General features: G+C 37.4%; 1 protein-coding gene across 3 annotated transcripts in view; it reads left to right on the plus strand.

The window, feature by feature from the left end:
• LOC128642963 (histo-blood group ABO system transferase-like) overlaps window positions 1–19,852 on the plus strand; it is a 144,184-nt gene that overhangs the window by 96,580 nt on the left and 27,752 nt on the right. For all 3 annotated transcript variants that reach the window (XM_053695865.1, XM_053695866.1, XM_053695867.1), the window contains 2 exons: window positions 4,833–4,883; window positions 19,253–19,345. In XM_053695865.1, the coding sequence (XP_053551840.1) occupies window positions 4,833–4,883; window positions 19,253–19,345 (144 nt within the window). The remainder of the gene's footprint in view (window positions 1–4,832; window positions 4,884–19,252; window positions 19,346–19,852) is intronic.

Here is a 19,852-nt window from a genome sequence, read left to right on the forward strand (position 1 = left end):
ATTCAATCCAAATGGTAACATTAGTACAGGTAGCCCTCAGTTTACGCCGGGGTTAGGTTCCAGAAGGAATGGTTGTAAATCGAAACCATTGTAAATTGATACCCAGTTTATAATGTAAGTCAATGGGAAGTGAGGGAGATAGGTTCCAGGCCCCTCTCAAAATTGACATAAGTAACACCTAATACATTATTTTTAAAGCTTTGAAATGAAGACTTTAAATGCTAAACAGCATTATAAACCTAATTAAATAATCACACAACACAGAATATATAATTAAACTAAGTTAAATGAACAAAAACATTTGCTAAACAGCATTATAAACCTAATAAAATAATCACACAACATAGACTTCACTTGTATTTTTCTGCAAACAGTTCTTTCTATGCATTCCAATCTGGACTGATTTATAGACAGGAAGATCTTGTTCCTTTGAAATCTGCTCGATAGCTCAGGTCTGGTTAAACTGATTAATTTCAGCTTGCTTGGCTTTACTGCAACACAAGCGAACAGCTCCACCTAATGGCTATTTTAATAAATGCACTGCTTCTCAATGCTTTTCAATAGCAGTCACATGACTGGAAAAAAGGTTGTTATTCTGAAACGGTGTAAATTGAACCGTTGTAAAACGAGGGCCACCTGTACATGTGTTACATATAATATAATAGAGTTGCACCATAATGATTCAATTGCTGCCTAAACTGCAGCTTTAATATATGTTTTTGAAAAATCTAACACAAACAAACTGTGCAAGAAAAGTTCAATTATTGAAATAATATTGACATTTTCTAACATATATTATAAAAAACTATTGATATCTAGCACAAGTTATAACACGGGTCCCAGTAATACAAAACATATATTATAAAAAACTATCTAGCACAAGTTATAACACGGGTCCCAGTAATACAAAACATATATTATAAAAAACTATTGATATCTAGCACAAGTTATAACACGGGTCCCAGTAATACAAAACATATATTATAAAAAACTATTGATATCTAGCACAAGTTATAACACGGGTCCCAGTAATACAAAACATATATTATAACACGGGTCCCAGTAATACAAAACATATATTATAAAAAACTATTGATATCTAGCACAAGTTATAACACGGGTCCCAGTAATACAAAACATATATTATAAAAAACTATCTAGCACAAGTTATAACACGGGTCCCAGTAATACAAAACATATATTATAAAAAACTATTGATATCTAGCACAAGTTATAACACGGGTCCCAGTAATACAAAACATATATTATAAAAAACTATTGATATCTAGCACAAGTTATAACACGGGTCCCAGTAATACAAAACATATATTATAACACGGGTCCCAGTAATACAAAACATATATTATAAAAAACTATTGATATCTAGCACAAGTTATAACACGGGTCCCAGTAATACAAAACATATATTATAAAAAAACTATTGATATCTAGCACAAGTTATAACACGGGTCCCAGTAATACAAAACATATATTATAAAAAACTATTGATATCTAGCACAAGTTATAACACGGGTCCCAGTAATACAAAACATATTATAAAAAACTATTGATATCTAGCACAAGTTATAACACGGGTCCCAGTAATACAATACATATATTATAAAAAACTATTGATATCTAGCACAAGTTATAACACGGGTCCCAGTAATACAAAACATATATTATAAAAAACTATTGATATCTAGCACAAGTTATAACACGGGTCCCAGTAATACAAAACATATATTATAAAAAAACTATTGATATCTAGCACAAGTTATAACACGGGTCCCAGTAATACAAAACATATATTATAAAAAACTATTGATATCTAGCACAAGTTATAACACGGGTCCCAGTAATACAAAACATATATTATAAAAAACTATTGATATCTAGCACAAGTTATAACACGGGTCCCAGTAATACAAAACATATATTATAAAAAACTATTGATATCTAGCACAAGTTATAACACGGGTCCCAGTAATACAAAACATATATTATAAAAAAACTATTGATATCTAGCACAAGTTATAACACGGGTCCCAGTAATACAAAACATATATTATAAAAAACTATTGATATCTAGCACAAGTTATAACACGGGTCCCAGTAATACAAAACATATATTATAAAAAACTATTGATATCTAGCACAAGTTATAATATGTGTCCCAGTAATACAAAACATATATTATAAAAAACTATTGATATCTAGCACAAGTTATAACACGGGTCCCAGTAATACAAAACATATATTATAAAAAACTATTGATATCTAGCACAAGTTATAACACGGGTCCCAGTAATACAAAACATATATTATAAAAAACTATTGATATCTAGCACAAGTTATAACACGGGTCCCAGTAATACAAAACATATATTATAAAAAACTATTGATATCTAGCACAAGTTATAACACGGGTCCCAGTAATACAAAACATATATTATTAAAAAAACTATTGATATCTAGCACAAGTTATAACACGGGTCCCAGTAATACAAAACATATATTATAAAAAACTATTGATATCTAGCACAAGTTATAACACGGGTCCCAGTAATACAAAACATATATTATAAAAAACTATTGATATCTAGCACAAGTTATAACACGGGTCCCAGTAATACAAAACATATATTATAAAAAACTATTGATATCTAGCACAAGTTATAACACGGGTCCCAGTAATACAAAACATATATTATAAAAAACTATTGATATCTAGCACAAGTTATAACACGGGTCCCAGTAATACAAAACATATAGAGCTGTATGACAACGTATTAACTGCAGCTTTAATGGCAACTTCAGTATATGTCTTCAAAACTTAACATAAATAAATTGCAGAACAATTGCTGCATGGCTGAAACAGTGGTGTTATCATTTAATAAAAACGTTTTATCAGTACAAACCACAAAATCAACATATGTGTCACATACAATCTTGTATGTAATTTATTAAGCACTACTAAAAAAAGGAGATATATTCGTTAAAGTCTGTATATAACCCTGTGAAGTTTGAATACAATACACATTTTTATGTATAATTTCAGTTTCATAACTGAGTGGATAGCACCCAGAAAAACAATAAAATTAGGGTGGTTACTGTTGTACACCCATTAAAAATAACATAACTTAAGGTGCTACTCATGAGACAATAACAAGTAGAAATATTTACATAAGTGCTTTAATAGTGAAGGAAATATAATTTGTAGACCACAATAAAATAACAAAGTCACTATTTAGAATCTCTGTGCAGAATCATACTGTGATTCCAATCCCACCCATAACAAACAAGACTATTTACATTGATATAGATGTATGTATCTCAACCATATTAGTCAACATATATTGTGTGTGTTTTTAATGTGTTTGCTTCCCATGCTTTTAGTAGTGATTTCTAAAATAAAAGTTATATTTTAATTATCTCCGTTTTCTTCTCCCCTATTCTCGTGACCAATCTGTCATGAATAACTGATTCCAATCTTATAACAAGTCTATTTTATATATATTTACAAACAGCTCTAGGGTGCTATACATGTATTCTTTTTTTGAGGGGTTCTCTTAACCCACCATAATTTTGTTCTAATTTCAATAATACACAGCACCATTCTACTCAAATAATTTGTATTTACAAAGTTCATTATGAACAACTAATCAAATACCTGAGTTATTAAGAGCTTTCTAAAAATCACACATAACCAAGTAGTGCCATTGGTTTTTGTTTTTTCTCAAAAATAAAATATATATATATATATATATATATATATATATATATATATTTGTATATGTGTGTCTGTGTGTGAAAAAATAATATATATATATATACTGTATATCTATCTTTGTGAATGATGATGATTATAATGATGATGTTTGTGTTGTGATTGGTATTACTGTAATAATAATAATAATAATAATATATTTCTCTGTAAAAGGTATCACAACATGGTCAAATCAGTGATAAGACAATTGCCCCCGCTATGCCAGTTAGTCACATTATACCATCATCTACCTGCCATGTCTTATTGTGCTTATACTATCTTATATGTAATCACCAGTAGCTGTTGTACTCAAGCGCAAGAATTCTCTGTGTAATTCTCCTATGGGTTCTCAGTTTGCCTTAAGAGAAGCGCATCTGTGCGCTCAAATTTATAAAAAAAAGTTTTGTTTTTTTCCGCTTCCCCATTGGCAAGCTGAGGAGATACATTTCATCAATCAGATTAGTATCTGCGCTTTATCTATCAATGAAAATAAGCAACTCTTTTCTCCATGTAAGTGGTATATGAACCAATAGAAATATTTATACAGCCCCACTAGTGTTAACGCCCATCTTCTAGAAAAATGTCATGGAAGAAAATAGATCTGTTTTCATTATTTTGCATTTCTATTTTTGCTTTACTTTTTATATATTCTTTTTGCACCCCAATAGATATTATTTTTTAGCCCGTTTATATATATATTTTTGCTACAATATACATTATTATTATTATTGCGCTGCTGTTCTCCCCAGTAGTTATGGAGAACTTTAATGCATGCATTTGCTGGAGAACTGTCAGTCCGCTATAGGAGAAAATAAATGATACATTTGTAACTAATCGAATTAATGAGGCGTACTATAGGATATTTAGCCCTTTTTTGGTGCACCTGAACAGAGTAGTAGAATTTTACAGTTGAACTTACCCAAATTTAGGAGCATGTTTGAATGATAAATTGGGGCTTTTATTCATGTGCACATTTTTAGGCGCAAATATAGGAGTATAGGAATGATAAATCTTGCTCTAAATGTACGTTTCTTTGTATTTCTGATTGTCATTTCTGTTTCAGGCACAGAAATGAGGGTTTGCAGTATTATACATTTTCCTGTGCAATAAATGGGTGAGTGGTTTCCTTATATTTGACATTTGATGTAAATTCTAATTATTTTCATTTAATTTATTTATGCTGAATTTCACTAAGGGGCGATTCTCTAACACTATCTGGTCTGGTGAGCATCTATAAGATGTTTTGTCAGAATTACAAAATTAATATTCTTTGGGGTAAATTTATTAAGCAGCGGATGCTGCTTTCTAAGCCCATCGTTGCTGGCTCGCCAAAAATGTAAGTTAAGAAGCAGCGATTGTAAGAGGTGGTGGACTGAAATAATCCTGATCCGTTATGATCAGGATGATTGACACCCTCTGCTAGTGGTCGATTGGCCGTTGATGAGCAAGGAGCGGCGTTGTGTAAGCGTTTCACTAGAAATGCTTGTACAATGATAAATGCTGACAGCTTATGCTATAGCTAATCATGTCCGCTCGACATTTAATAAATTGACCCATTGATGTGAAGGGAGACACTATACAATATAAGGGCCGATTCTAACAAATTTCGAAACATTGTTTTTCACAACGATACTCACAGGAAAAGCCCTCTTGGAATAAAAAAAGGGGCTGTCCCGGTAAGTGGTGAGATGTTTCTTATATAAATAATGAGAGTGCTCTGCTAGGTAACATTTTGCAATAAATGTAGGGAAGGAGACCCCAACGTATATTTAAACTTTACTATTACACCAAACACAAATCAAAATACGCTGTTATCAGTGCATTGTACATTCAATTTGCTGATATTTTTGTATACATGGGTTCACTTGCAAAATAATTAGTGTTTTGAATATTTTGTCACAACCTCGTCTCATTTTAATTTGCAAGAAAAAACAGTGAGAACTGTAAGGCAAAAATGTTTACAGAAATACTCTGGGATTCGAGTAAAAATATCATATACGTGATAACAAAAATCATAAAAGGAAAACCAAATAAAGTTCTGAATAAAGGATATGTCTGTGTCCTCTGGATGAGTTTTTCAGCTTGTTAGCAATCCTCAGTGAGATCCCATAAAAAAGGAAACAGAAAATTGCAACATAGTGTGAATCTGTAATGGCACTGTGAGGAAGTAGTTGTTTTGTAACAAATGACTACTCACATTTGTTGGAACTTTCCACTAAGCTCAAGGATATGCGCACTCCCACTTTATACTGATGGGAAAACAGTACACTAGGCAAAACTTGGATACAAATTTATTTTAAAATATATAAAAGCGTCACATAAGCCTTGATAACACCACAATGTAAGGGTACAAAAGCAGATATGCTGTAATAAATGCTTCAAATCGCCAAACTTGCAAAGAGGTAAATGGATCAGCAGGAGTGTGACCGCCGAAACCAAAACCTCTTTAGTAGCAAGACAGTAGCGCTAAGCCCCCAGGTGTCCTGGCTAGTGTAGAGACGTGATAAAACTCAATATAGAACAGTTCTATATTGAGTTTTATCACGTCTCTACACTAGCCAGGACACCTGGGGGCTTAGCGTACCCTTTTGTACCCTTACATTGTGGTGTTATCAAGGCTTATGTGACGCTTTTATATATTTTAAAATAAATTTGTATCCAAGTTTTGCCAAGTGTACTGTTTTCCCATCAGTATAAAGTGGGAGTGCGCATATCCTTGAGCTTAGTGGAAAGCTCCAACAAATGTGAGTAGTCATTTGTTACAAAACAACTACTTCCTCACAGTGCCATTACAGATTCACACTATGTTGCAATTTTCTGTTTCCTTTTTTATGGGATCTCACTGAGGATTGCTAACAAGCTGAAAAACTCATCCAGAGGACACAGACATATCCTTTATTCAGAACTTTATTTGGTTTTCCTTTTATGATTTTTGTTATCACATTTATTTCACATTTTTTTTTCTTTGTGATATTTGGTATATTTATTGTAAAAATATCATATACGCCATAGCAGACATACAGTAGTGTAGGTGTTATACAGAGCAGACATACAGTAGTGTAGGTGTTATACAGAGCAGACGTACAGTAGTGTAGGATATAGAGCAGACGTACAGTAGTGTAGGTGTTATACAGAGCAGACGTACATTAGTGTAGATGTTATATAGAGCAGACTACAGTAGTGTAGGTGTTATACAGAGCAGACATACAGTAGTGTAGGTGTTATACAGAGCAGACGTACAGTAGTGTAGCTGTTATACAGAGCAAACGTACAGTAGTGTAGGTGTTATACAAATCAGACATAAGTAGTGTTGGTGTTATACAGAGCAGATATACAGTAGTGTAGGTATTATACAGAGCAGACACACAGTAGTGTAGATGTTGTACAGAGCAGATGTACAGTAGTGTAGGTGTTATACAGAGCAGACGTACAGTAGTGTAGGTATTATACAGAGCAGACGTACAGTAGTGTAGATGTTATACAGAGCAGACATACAGTAGTGTAGGTGATATACAGAGCAGATACACAGTAGTGTAGATGTTATACAGAGCAGACATACAGTAGTGTAGGTATTATACAGAGCAGACGTACAGTAGTGTAGGTGTTATACAGAGCAGACGTACAGTAGTGTAGGTGTTATACAGTGCAGACGTACAGTAGTGTAGATGTTATACAGAGCAGACATATGGTAGTGTAGGTTTTATACAGAGCAGACGTACAGTAGTGTAGATGTTATACAGAGCAGACGTACAGTATTGTAGGTGTTATACATAGCAGAAGTACAGTAGTGTAGGTGTTATAGAGTGCAGACGTACAGTAGTGTAGATGTTATACAGAGCAGACGTACAGTAGTGTAGATGTTATACAGAGCAGACGTACAGTAGTGTAGGTGTTATACATAGCAGATGTACAGTAGTGTAGGTGTTATACAGAGCAGAGGAACAGTAATGTAGGTGTTATACAGAGCAGACATACAGTAGTGTAGGTGTTATACCCAGCAGACGTACCGTAGTGTAGGTGTTATATAGAGCAGATGTACAGTAGTGTAGGTGCTATACAGCGCAGACGTACAGTAGTGTAGATGTTATACAGAGCAGAGTACAGTAGTGTAGGTGTTATACAGAGCAGAGGAACAGTAATTTAGGTGTTATACAGAGCAGATGTACAGTAGTGTAGGTGTTATACCAAGCAGACGTACAGTAGTGTAGGTGTTATATAGAGCAGATTTACAGTAGTGTAGGTATTATACACAGCAGACGTACAGTAGTGTAGGTGTTATACAGAGCAGACGTACAGTAGTGTAGGTGTTATACAGTGAAGACGTACAGTAGTGTAGATGTTATACAGAGCAGACATACAGTAGTGTAGGTTTTATACAGAGCAGACGTACAGTAGTGTAGATGTTATACAGAGCAGACGTACAGTATTTTAGGTGTTATACATAGCAGAAGTACAGTAGTGTAGGTGTTATACAGTGCACACATACAGTAGTGTAGGTGTTATACGGAGCAGACGTACAGTAGTGTAGATGTTATACAGAGCAGACGCACAGTAGTGTAGATGTTATACAGAGCAGACATACAGTAGTGTAGGTATTATACAGAGCAGACGTACAGTAGTGTAGGTGTTATACACAGCATACGTACAGTAGTGTAGGTATTATACAGAGCAGACGTACAGTAGTGTAGGATATAGAGCAGACGTACAGTAGTGTAGGTGTTATACAGAGCAGACGTACAGTAGTGTAGGTGTTATACATAGCAGATGTACAGTAGTGTAGGTGTTATACACAGCAGACGTACAGTAGTGTAGTGTAGGTGTTATACAGAGCAGACGTACAGTAGTGTAGGATATAGAGCAGACATACAGTAGTGTTGGTGTTATACAGAGCAGACGTACAGTAGTGTAGGTGTTATACAGAGCAGACGTACAGTAGTGTAGGTGTTATACACATCAGATGTACAGTAGTGTAGGTGTTATACAGAGCAGACGTACAGTAGTGTAGGTGTTATACAGTGCAGACGTACAGTAGTGTAGGTTTTATACAGAGCAGACGTACAGTAGTGTAGATGTTATACAGAGCAGACGTACAGTATTGTAGGTGTTATACATAGCAGAAGTACAGTAGTGTAGGTGTTATACAGTGCACACATACAGTAGTGTAGTTGTTATACGGAGCAGACGTACAGTAGTGTAGATGTTATATAGAGCAGATGTACAGTAGTGTAGGTGTTATACATAGCAGATGTACAGTAGTGTAGGTGTTATACAGAGCAGAGGAACAGTAATGTAGGTGTTATACAGAGCAGATGTACAGTAGTGTAGGTGCTATACAGCGCAGACGTACAGTAGTGTAGATGTTATACAGAGCAGACGTACAGTAGTGTAGGTGTTATACAGAGCAGAGGAACAGTAATGTAGGTGTTATACAGAGCAGATGTACAGTAGTGTAGGTGTTATACCCAGCAGGCGTACAGCAGTGTAGGTGTTATATAGAGCAGATTTACAGTAGTGTAGGTGTTATACAGAGCAGATGTACAATAGTGTAGGTGTTATAAAGTGCAGATGTACAGTAGTGTAGGTGTTATACAGAGCAGATGTACAGCAGTGTAGATGTTATATAGAGCAGACGTACAGTAGTGTAGGTGTTATACAGAGCAGACGTACAGTAGTGTAGGTGTTATACAGAGCAGACGTACAGTAGTGTAGGTGTTATACAGTGCAGATGTACAGTAGTGTAGGTGTTATACAGAGCAGACGTACAGTAGTGTAGATGTTATATAGAGCAGGTGTACAATAGTTTAGGTGTTATACAGAGCAGATGTACAGCAGTGTAGATGTTATATAGAGCAGACGTACAGTAGTGTAGGTGTTATACACAGCAGACGTACAGTAGTGTAGTGTAGGTGTTATACAGAGCAGACGTACAGTAGTGTAGGATATAGAGCAGACGTACAGTAGTGTAGGTGTTATACAGAGCAGACGTACATTAGTGTAGATGTTATATAGAGCAGACTACAGTAGTGTAGGTGTGATACAGAGCAGACGTACAGTAGTGTTGGTGTTATACAGAGCAGACGTACAGTAGTGTAGGTGTTATACAGAGCAGACGTACAGTAGTGTAGGTGTTATACACATCAGACGTACAGTAGTGTAGGTGTTATACACATCAGACGTACAGTAGTGTAGGTGTTATACAGAGCAGATGTACAGTAGTATAGGTGTTATACAGAGCAGACATACAGTAGTGTAGATGTTATACAGAGCAGACGTACAGTAGTGTAGGTGTTATACAGAGCAGATGTACAGCAGTGTAGATGTGATGTAGAGCAGACGTACAGTAGTGTAGATGTTCTATAGAGCAGACGTACAGTAGTGTAGGTGTTATACAGTGCAGATGTACAGTAGTGCAGGTGTTATACAGAGCAGACGTATAGTAGTGTAGGTGTTATACAGTGCAGATGTACAGTAGTGTAGGTGTTATACAGAGCAGATGTACAGCAGTGTAGATGTTATATAGAGCAGACGTATAGTAGTGTAGGTGTTATACAGAGCAGATGTACAGCAGTGTAGATGTTATACAGAGCAGACGTACAGTAGTGTAGGTGTTATACACAGCAGACGTACAGTAGTGTAGTGTAGGTGTTATACAGAGCAGACGTACAGTAGTGTAGGATATAGAGCAGACGTACAGTAGTGTAGGTGTTCTACAGAGCAGACATACAGTAGTGTAGATGTTATATAGAGCAGACTATTGTAGTGTAGGTGTGATACAGAGCAGACATACAGTAGTGTTGGTGCTATACAGAGCAGACGTACAGTAGTGTAGGTGTTATACACATCAGATGTACAGTAGTGTAGGTGTTATACAGAGCAGACGTACAGTAGTGTAGGTGTTATACAGAGCAGACGTACAGTAGTGTAGGTGTTATACAGTGCAGATGTACAGTAGTGTAGGTGTTATACAGAGCAGATGTACAGCAGTGTAGATGTTATATAGAGCAGACGTACAGTAGTGTAGGTGTTCTACAGAGCAGATGTACAGCAGTGTAGATGTTATACAGAGCAGACCTACAGTAGTGTAGGTGTTATACACAGCAGACGTACAGTAGTGTAGTGTAGGTGTTATACAGAGCAGACATACAGTAGTGTAGGATATAGAGCAGACGTACAGTAGTGTAGGTGTTCTACAGAGCAGACGTACAGTAGTGTAGATGTTATACAGAGCAGACATACAGTAGTGTAGATGTTATACAGAGCAGACGTACAGTAGTGTAGGTGTTATACAGAGCAGATGTACAGCAGTGTAGATGTGATGTAGAGCAGACGTACAGTAGTGTAGATGTTCTATAGAGCAGACGTACAGTAGTGTAGGTGTTATACAGTGCAGATGTACAGTAGTGCAGGTGTTATACAGAGCAGACGTATAGTAGTGTAGGTGTTATACAGTGCAGATGTACAGTAGTGTAGGTGTTATACAGAGCAGATGTACAGCAGTGTAGATGTTATATAGAGCAGACGTATAGTAGTGTAGGTGTTATACAGAGCAGATGTACAGCAGTGTAGATGTTATACAGAGCAGACGTACAGTAGTGTAGGTGTTATAAACAGCAGACATACAGTAGTGTAGTGTAGGTGTTATACAGAGCAGACGTACAGTAGTGTAGGATATAGAGCAGACGTACAGTAGTGTAGGTGTTCTACAGAGCAGACGTACAGTAGTGTAGATGTTATATAGAGCAGACTATTGTAGTGTAGGTGTGATACAGAGCAGACATACAGTAGTGTTGGTGCTATACAGAGCAGACGTACAGTAGTGTAGGTGTTATACACATCAGATGTACAGTAGTGTAGGTGTTATACAGAGCAGATGTACAGTAGTGTAGGTGTTATACAGAGCAGACGTACAGTAGTGTAGGTGTTATACAGAGCAGACGTACAGTAGTGTAGGTGTTATACAGTGCAGATGTACAGTAGTGTAGGTGTTATACAGAGCAGATGTACAGCAGTGTAGATGTTATACAGAGCAGACGTACAGTAGTGTAGGTGTTATACAGAGCAGACGTACAGTAGTGTAGGTGTTATACAGTGCAGATGTACAGTAGTGTAGGTGTTATACAGAGCAGATGTACAGCAGTGTAGATGTTATATAGAGCAGACGTACAGTAGTGTAGGTGTTATACACAGCAGACGTACAGTAGTGTAGTGTAGGTGTTATACAGAGCAGACGTACAGTAGTGTAGGATATAGAGCAGACGTACAGTAGTGTAGGTGTTCTACAGAGCAGACGTACAGTAGTGTAGATGTTATATAGAGCAGACTATTGTAGTGTAGGTGTGATACAGAGCAGACATACAGTAGTGTTGGTGCTATACAGAGCAGACGTACAGTAGTGTAGGTGTTATACAGAGCAGATGTACAGCAGTGTAGATGTTCTATACAGCAGACGTACAGTAGTGTAGGTGTTATACAGATCAGATGTACAGTAGTGTAGGTATTATACAGAGCAGGCGTACAGTAGTGTAGGTGTCTTACAGAGCAGACGTACAGTAGTGTAGGTGTTATACAGAGCAGACATACAGTAGTGTAGATGTTCTATGGAGCAGATGTATAGTAGTGTAGGTGTTATACAGAGCAGACGTACAGTAGTGTAGATGTTCTATAGAGCAGACGTACAGTAGTGTAGGTGTTATACAGAGCAGATGTACAGGAGTGTAGATGTTATACAGAGCAGACGTACAGTAGTGTAGGTGTTATACAGAGCAGACGTACAGTAGTGTAGGTGTTATACAGAGCAGATGTACAGGAGTGTAGATGTTATACAGAGCAGACGTACAGTAGTGTAGGTGTTATACAGAGCAGACGTACAGTAGTGTTATATATAGAGCAGACTTATACTGCTTGTTCCTTTTTATATGAGTTTCTATGGTTTCTATATGATCTGTACCAAATCATTCTATCTGCTTTGTATAAATTTGTATTACTTTAATCTGGTAATTGTTGCACAGTCTGGTTCTGTAGTTTCCATACCAAGCCCAGTGGTTTGATGACATCGATTTCTAGGGAAGATAAACACTATGGGATCAATTTATTAATATTCGAACGGACATCATACGATGTAGCGTATCATGTCCGCTGCACATCGATAAATGCCGACAGCATACGCTGTCAGCATTTATCATTCTTGTGAACTGCTGGTGCAATGGCAGGGGTTTTCAATCAACCCGATCGGGTTGATTTCTGTCCGCCACCTCAGAGCAGGCGGACAGGTTATGAAGCAGTGGTCTTTAGACCGCTGCTTCATAACTTAAGTTTCTGACGAGCCTGAAGGCTCACCGGAAACACGGGGCATCCAGCTCCGTATGGAGCTTGATAAATTGACCCCTATGTGCAGAGTGAGAAATTTATTTCAGCCTCTGTAGTGTCACTGTGGTTAACTGGGGCAACTCATCATGCCAGTTATAGTAGTAAGCAGCTGATTATTAATGCCGGGTATATTAGGAAGCCGGTGATTATTAATGCCGGGTATAGTAGGAAGCCGCTGATGATTAATGACGGGTATAGTAGGAAGCAGCTGATTATTCATGCCAGGCATAGTAGGAAGCCGCTGATGATTGACGGGTATAGTAGGAAGCAGCTGATGATTCATGCCAGGCATAGTAGGAAGCCGCTGATGATTGACGGGTATAGTAGGAAGCAGCTGATGATTCATGCCCGGCATAGTAGGAAGCTGCTGATGATTAATGACGGGTATAGTAGGAAGCAGCTGATGATTCATGCCGGGTATAGTAGGAAGCAACTGATGATTCATGCCAGGTATAGTAGGAAGGCAGCTGATGATTAATGACGGGTATAGTAGGAAGCAGCTGATGATTCATGCCAGGCATAGTAGGAAGCCGCTGATGATTAATGATGGGTATAGTAGGAAGCAGCTGATGATTCATGCCAGGTATAGTAGGAAGGCAGCTGATGATTCATTCTAGAAATATGGAATAAAAAGCGCAGAGTAAAAAACACCAAACTCCTGATATACCTAAAAAGTCCCTGATATAGGCATGTACAAAACAGATAAAAAATATATTTAAACAGGAGCGCTGTAGCTAAAGGTGAATATGAAACAAATAAAACAGGTGATAGATTCCCATAAATACGTGTTAAAACATCAATACTAATAAATTAAAAACAAGTGGTGAATTCCAAAAGATACGTTTCAAAACATCAATGTTGGTAAATATTAAATAGTGACAAATACTTAGTGCAAAGATCATTCGTGCATATTATGAATAATCAAAAAAAGGGGCTTGGTGCAGCAAAATAAACTAAAATGAATTAAACAGTGACAAGTTAGGTGTGGTTTGCAAGGCTCTGCCTAAAAATATTTAATGTAACATATAAAAATACAGAATAAAACACATATACTAAAAACGGACGTCTCCGTATCAAACAAATTATGCCAATACACCGATTTTTTCAAAAGTTTGTCTCCTAATGGCCAGAAATGGGATAAAGCAGTCCCGGTAACAGTTATTATGTAGATAGATGATGCAGGCTTACCCCCAAACAGTTGCGGCTTTTTGATGAAGCAAACGATGAAATTACCGCCGTGGCGGAAGTGACGTCACTTAAGGGGGCGCTGGCCCGACTGAGCACTCCGATTGGTTTCTATTACGGTCGTTCTCAGGTTGCAGCTGCTTAGTTTACAGTGGCAAGGTATCCGCTCTTTATGTGCTCAAATGCACGCAGGATACTGACAACGGTAGTTTTGTGCTGAATGCGACTGTTTAGAGTAGATACAAAAGTTCCATTTATAACCTTCAATAAGGCTTAATAATGTTGGTACACAAGCAAGTGCCAGGAGAATGCAAAATTCTTTTAAAAGTTCCACAGATGACAAGCTGTATCAATCTGTAACAGCAACTGATAGCTGTGAGATACTTCTCAAAATCAGAAGTGGGCAACAAACATCAACGCGTTTCTCCCTCTGCAGGGCTTTCTCAAGATGAGGTGTTGCAGCAGGTGTACCTTTTTAAAGGTGTACCTCAGTCTCTTATTGGTTACAATTTTCTTAGTCATAGATGAAGGGGTGTGTATCATTAATTAAAGGTAGTATTGGCAAATCTACATCTGTTCAGAGCAATGATATATCAGCTTCATTATTAAAACAGATACAAAATTTCATATAATCTTCTAGAGTGATCAATTAAAAAATACATAGCGATAGTGATATTAAAATAGGTATACAGAATTGAATTAGATTATTTTAAAAAACCTATAAGGTAGAATGAAAATATAAATGAAAATATAAATGGGGCTCTATGAACTATATAGTAACATAATATAAAAAAACTATATGATAAATAAGGTTATATCTATACCTTCATTCATTTCAATATAAATGTATTTTTTAATACTAGTGTATTTTATTATTCTTTTTAACAGCGCGGATAATTCACTTTTAAAGTTTTTTAGAATGAAGGTATAGATATAACCTTATTTATCATATAGTTTTTTTATATTATGTTACTATATAGTTCATAGAGCCCCATTTATATTTTCATTTATATTTTCATTCTACCTTATAGGTTTTTTAAAATAATCTAATTCAATTCTGTATACCTATTTTAATATCACTATCGCTATGTATTTTTTAATTGATCACTCTAGAAGATTATATGAAATTTTGTATCTGTTTTAATAATGAAGCTGATATATCATTGCTCTGAACAGATGTAGATTTGCCAATACTACCTTTAATTAATGATACACACCCCTTCATCTATGACTAAGAAAATTGTAACCAATAAGAGACTGAGGTACACCTTTAAAAAGGTACACCTGCTGCAACACCTCATCTTGAGAAAGCCCTGCAGAGGGAGAAACGCGTTGATGTTTGTTGCCCACTTCTGATTTTGAGAAGTATCTCACAGCTATCAGTTGCTGTTACAGATTGATACAGCTTGTCATCTGTGGAACTTTTAAAAGAATTTTGCATTCTCCTGGCACTTGCTTGTGTACCAACATTATTAAGCCTTATTGAAGGTTATAAATGGAACTTTTGTATCTACTCTAAACAGTCGCATTCAGCACAAAACTACCGTTGTCAGTATCCTGCGTGCATTTGAGCACATAAAGAGCGGATACCTTGCCACTGTAAACTAAGCAGCTGCAACCTGAGAACGACCGTAATAGAAACCAATCGGAGTGCTCAGTCGGGCCAGCGCCCCCTTAAGTGACGTCACTTCCGCCACGGCGGTAATTTCATCGTTTGCTTCATCAAAAAGCCGCAACTGTTTGGGGGTAAGCCTGCATCATCTATCTACATAATAACTGTTACCGGGACTGCTTTATCCCATTTCTGGCCATTAGGAGACAAACTTTTGAAAAAATCGGTGTATTGGCATAATTTGTTTGATACGGAGACGTCCGTTTTTAGTATATGTGTTTTATTCTGTATTTTTATATGTTACATTAAATATTTTTAGGCAGAGCCTTGCAAACCACACCTAACTTGTCACTGTTTAATTCATTTTAGTTTATTTTGCTGCACCAAGCCCCTTTTTTTGATTATTCATAATATGCACGAATGATCTTTGCACTAAGTATTTGTCACTATTTAATATTTACCAACATTGATGTTTTGAAACGTATCTTTTGGAATTCACCACTTGTTTTTAATTTATTAGTATTGATGTTTTAACACGTATTTATGGGAATCTATCACCTGTTTTATTTGTTTCATATTCACCTTTAGCTACAGCGCTCCTGTTTAAATATATTTTTTAGCTGATGATTCATGCCAGGTATAGTAGGAAGGCAGCTGATGATTCATGCCAGGTATAGTAGGAAGGCAGCTGATGATTCAAGTCAGGTATAGTAGGAGGCAGCTGATGATTCATGCCAGGCATAGTAGGAAGCAGCTGATGATTCATGCCAGGTATAGTAGGAAGGCAGCTGATGATTCATGCCAGGCATAGTAGGAAGCAGCTGATGATTCATGCCAGGCATAGTAGGAAGCAGCTGATTATTCATGCCAGGTATAGTAGGAAGCAGCTGATGATTCATGCCAGGTATAGTAGGAAGCAGCTGATGTTTCATGCCAGGTATAGTAGGAAGCAGCTGATGTTTCATGCCAGGTATAGTAGGAAGGCAGCTGATGATTCATGCCAGGTATAGTAGGAAGGCAGCTGATGATTCATGCCAGGTATAGTAGGAAGGCAGCTGATGATTCATGCCAGGTATAGTAGGAAGGCAGCTGATGATTCATGCCAGGTATAGTAGGAAGGCAGCTGATGATTCAAGTCAGGTATAGTAGGAGGCAGCTGATGATTCATGCCAGGCATAGTAGGAAGCAGCTGATGATTCATGCCAGGTATAGTAGGAAGGCAGCTGATGATTCATGCCAGGCATAGTAGGAAGCAGCTGATGATTCATGCCAGGCATAGTAGGAAGCAGCTGATGATTCATGCCAGGTATAGTAGGAAGCAGCTGATGATTCATGCCAGGTATAGTAGGAAGCAGCTGATGATTCATGCCAGGCATGGTAGGAAGCAGCTGATGATTCATGCCAGGTATAGTAGGAAGCAGCTGATGATTAATGCCAGGTATAGTAGGAAGCAGCTGATGATTCAAGTCAGGTATAGTAGGAAGCAGCTGATGATTAAAGCTAGGTATAGTAGGAAGCAGCTGAGGATTATTGCCAAGTATAGTAGCGAACAATTGATGATTAATGCCGGGTATAGTAGGAAGCTGCTGATTATTAATGCCGGGTATAGTAGGAAGCAGCTGATGATTAATGCCAGGTATAGTAGGAAGCAGCTGATGATTCATGCCAGGCATAGTAGGAAGCAGCTGATGATTAAAGTCAGGTATAGTAGGAAGCAGCTGATGATTCATGCCAGGCATAGTAGGAAGCAGCTGATGATTAAAGCTAGGTATAGTAGGAAGCAGCTGATGATTATTGCCAAGTATAGTAGGGAACAGTTGATGATTAAAGTCAGGTATAGTAGGAAGCAGCTGATGATTCATGCCAGGCATAGTAGGAAGCAGCTGATGATTCATGCCAGGTATAGTAGAAAGCAGCTGATGATTCATGCCAGGCATAGTAGAAAGCAGCTGATGATTCATGCCAGGCATAGTAGGAAGCAGCTGATGATTCATGCCAGGTATAGTAGGAAGCAGCTGATGATTCAAGTCAGGTATATTAGGAAGCAGCTGATGATTCATGCCAGGCATAGTAGGAAGCAGCTGATGATTCATGCCAGGCATAGTAGGAAGCAGCTGATGATTCATGCCAGGCATAGTAGGAAGCAGCTGATGATTCAAGTCAGGTATATTAGGAAGCAGCTGATGATTCATGCCAGGCATAGTAGGAAGCAGCTGATGATTCATGCCAGGCATAGTAGGAAGCAGCTGATGATTCATGCCAGGCATAGTAGGAAGCAGCTGATGATTCATGCCAGGTATAGTAGGAAGCAGCTGATGATTCAAGTCAGGTATATTAGGAAGCAGCTGATGATTAAAGCTAGGTATAGTAGGAAGCAGCTGAGGATTATTGCCAAGTATAGTAGGGAACAGTTGATGATTAAAGTCAGGTATAGTAGGAAGCAGTTGATGATTAAAGTCAGGTATAGTAGGAAGCAGTTGATGATTAAAGTCAGGTATAGTAGGAAGCAGCTGATGATTCATGCCAGGCATAGTAGGAAGCAGCTGATGATTCATGCCAGGCATAGTAGAAAGCAGCTGATGATTCATGCCAGGCATAGTAGAAAGCAGCTGATGATTCATGCCAGGCATAGTAGGAAGCAGCTGATGATTCATGCCAGGCATAGTAGGAAGCAGCTGATGATTCATGCCAGGCATAGTAGGAAGCAGCTGATGATTCAAGTCAGGTATATTAGGAAGCAGCTGATGATTCAAGTCAGGTATATTAGGAAGCAGCTGATGATTCATGCCAGGCATAGTAGGAAGCAGCTGATGATTCATGCCAGGCATAGTAGGAAGCAGCTGATGATTCATGCCAGGCATAGTAGGAAGCAGCTGATGATTCAAGTCAGGTATATTAGGAAGCAGCTGATGATTCATGCCAGGCATAGTAGGAAGCAGCTGATGATTCAAGTCAGGTATATTAGGAAGCAGCTGATGATTCATGCCAGGCATAGTAGGAAGCAGCTGATGATTCATGCCAGGTATAGTAGGAAGCAGCTGATGATTCATGCCAGGTATAGTAGGAAGCAGCTGATGATTAAAGCTAGGTATAGTAAGAAGCAGCTGAGGATTATTGCCAAGTATAGTAGGGAACAGTTGATGATTAAATTCAAGTATAGTAGGGAACAGCTGATGATTAAAGTCAAGTATAGTAGGGAACAGTTGATGATTAAAGTCAGGTATAGTAGGAAGCAGCTGATGAATGTTGCCAGGAAGTTGCTAAACTTTGCATCTAAGACTGTACCAGGTAATGAGATGTTCTTATCACTTTGTCCCCAGCAATGATCGGACTAGTGATTCTGCAAACAATCGTACCAATGACAGCGTGAGTCTCTCACGTTTAGACCACCTGCAAGAAGTCAAGCTACAAAGGTAACATTTATATTTTTTAAGCTTGTTTTGTTTAAAAGGACAGTCTAGTCAAAAAAAACATTCATGATTTAAATAGGGCATGCAATTTTAAACAACTTCTCAATTGACTTTTATCACCAATTTTGCTTTGTTCTCTTGGTATTCTTAGTTGAAAGCTAAAACTAGGAGGTTCATATGCTAATTTCTTAGACATTGAAGACTGCCTCTAATCTGAATACATTTTGACCACTAGAGGGCATTAGTTCACATGTTTCATATAGATAACACTGAGCTCATGCACGTAAAGTGACCTAGGAGTGAGCACTGATTGGCTAAACTGCATGTCTGTCAAAAGAACTGAAATAAGGGGGCAGTCAGCAGAAGCTTAGACACAAGATAATTGCAGAGGTAAAACGTGTATTATTATAACTGTGTTGGTTATGCAAAACTGGAGAATGGGTAATAAAGGGATTATCTTTCTTTGTAAACAACAAAAATTCTGGTGTTGACTGTCCCTTTAACATATAC

Source organism: Bombina bombina, chromosome 12 (genome assembly GCF_027579735.1).
Source record: "Bombina bombina isolate aBomBom1 chromosome 12, aBomBom1.pri, whole genome shotgun sequence".
NCBI lineage: Eukaryota > Metazoa > Chordata > Amphibia > Anura > Bombinatoridae > Bombina > Bombina bombina.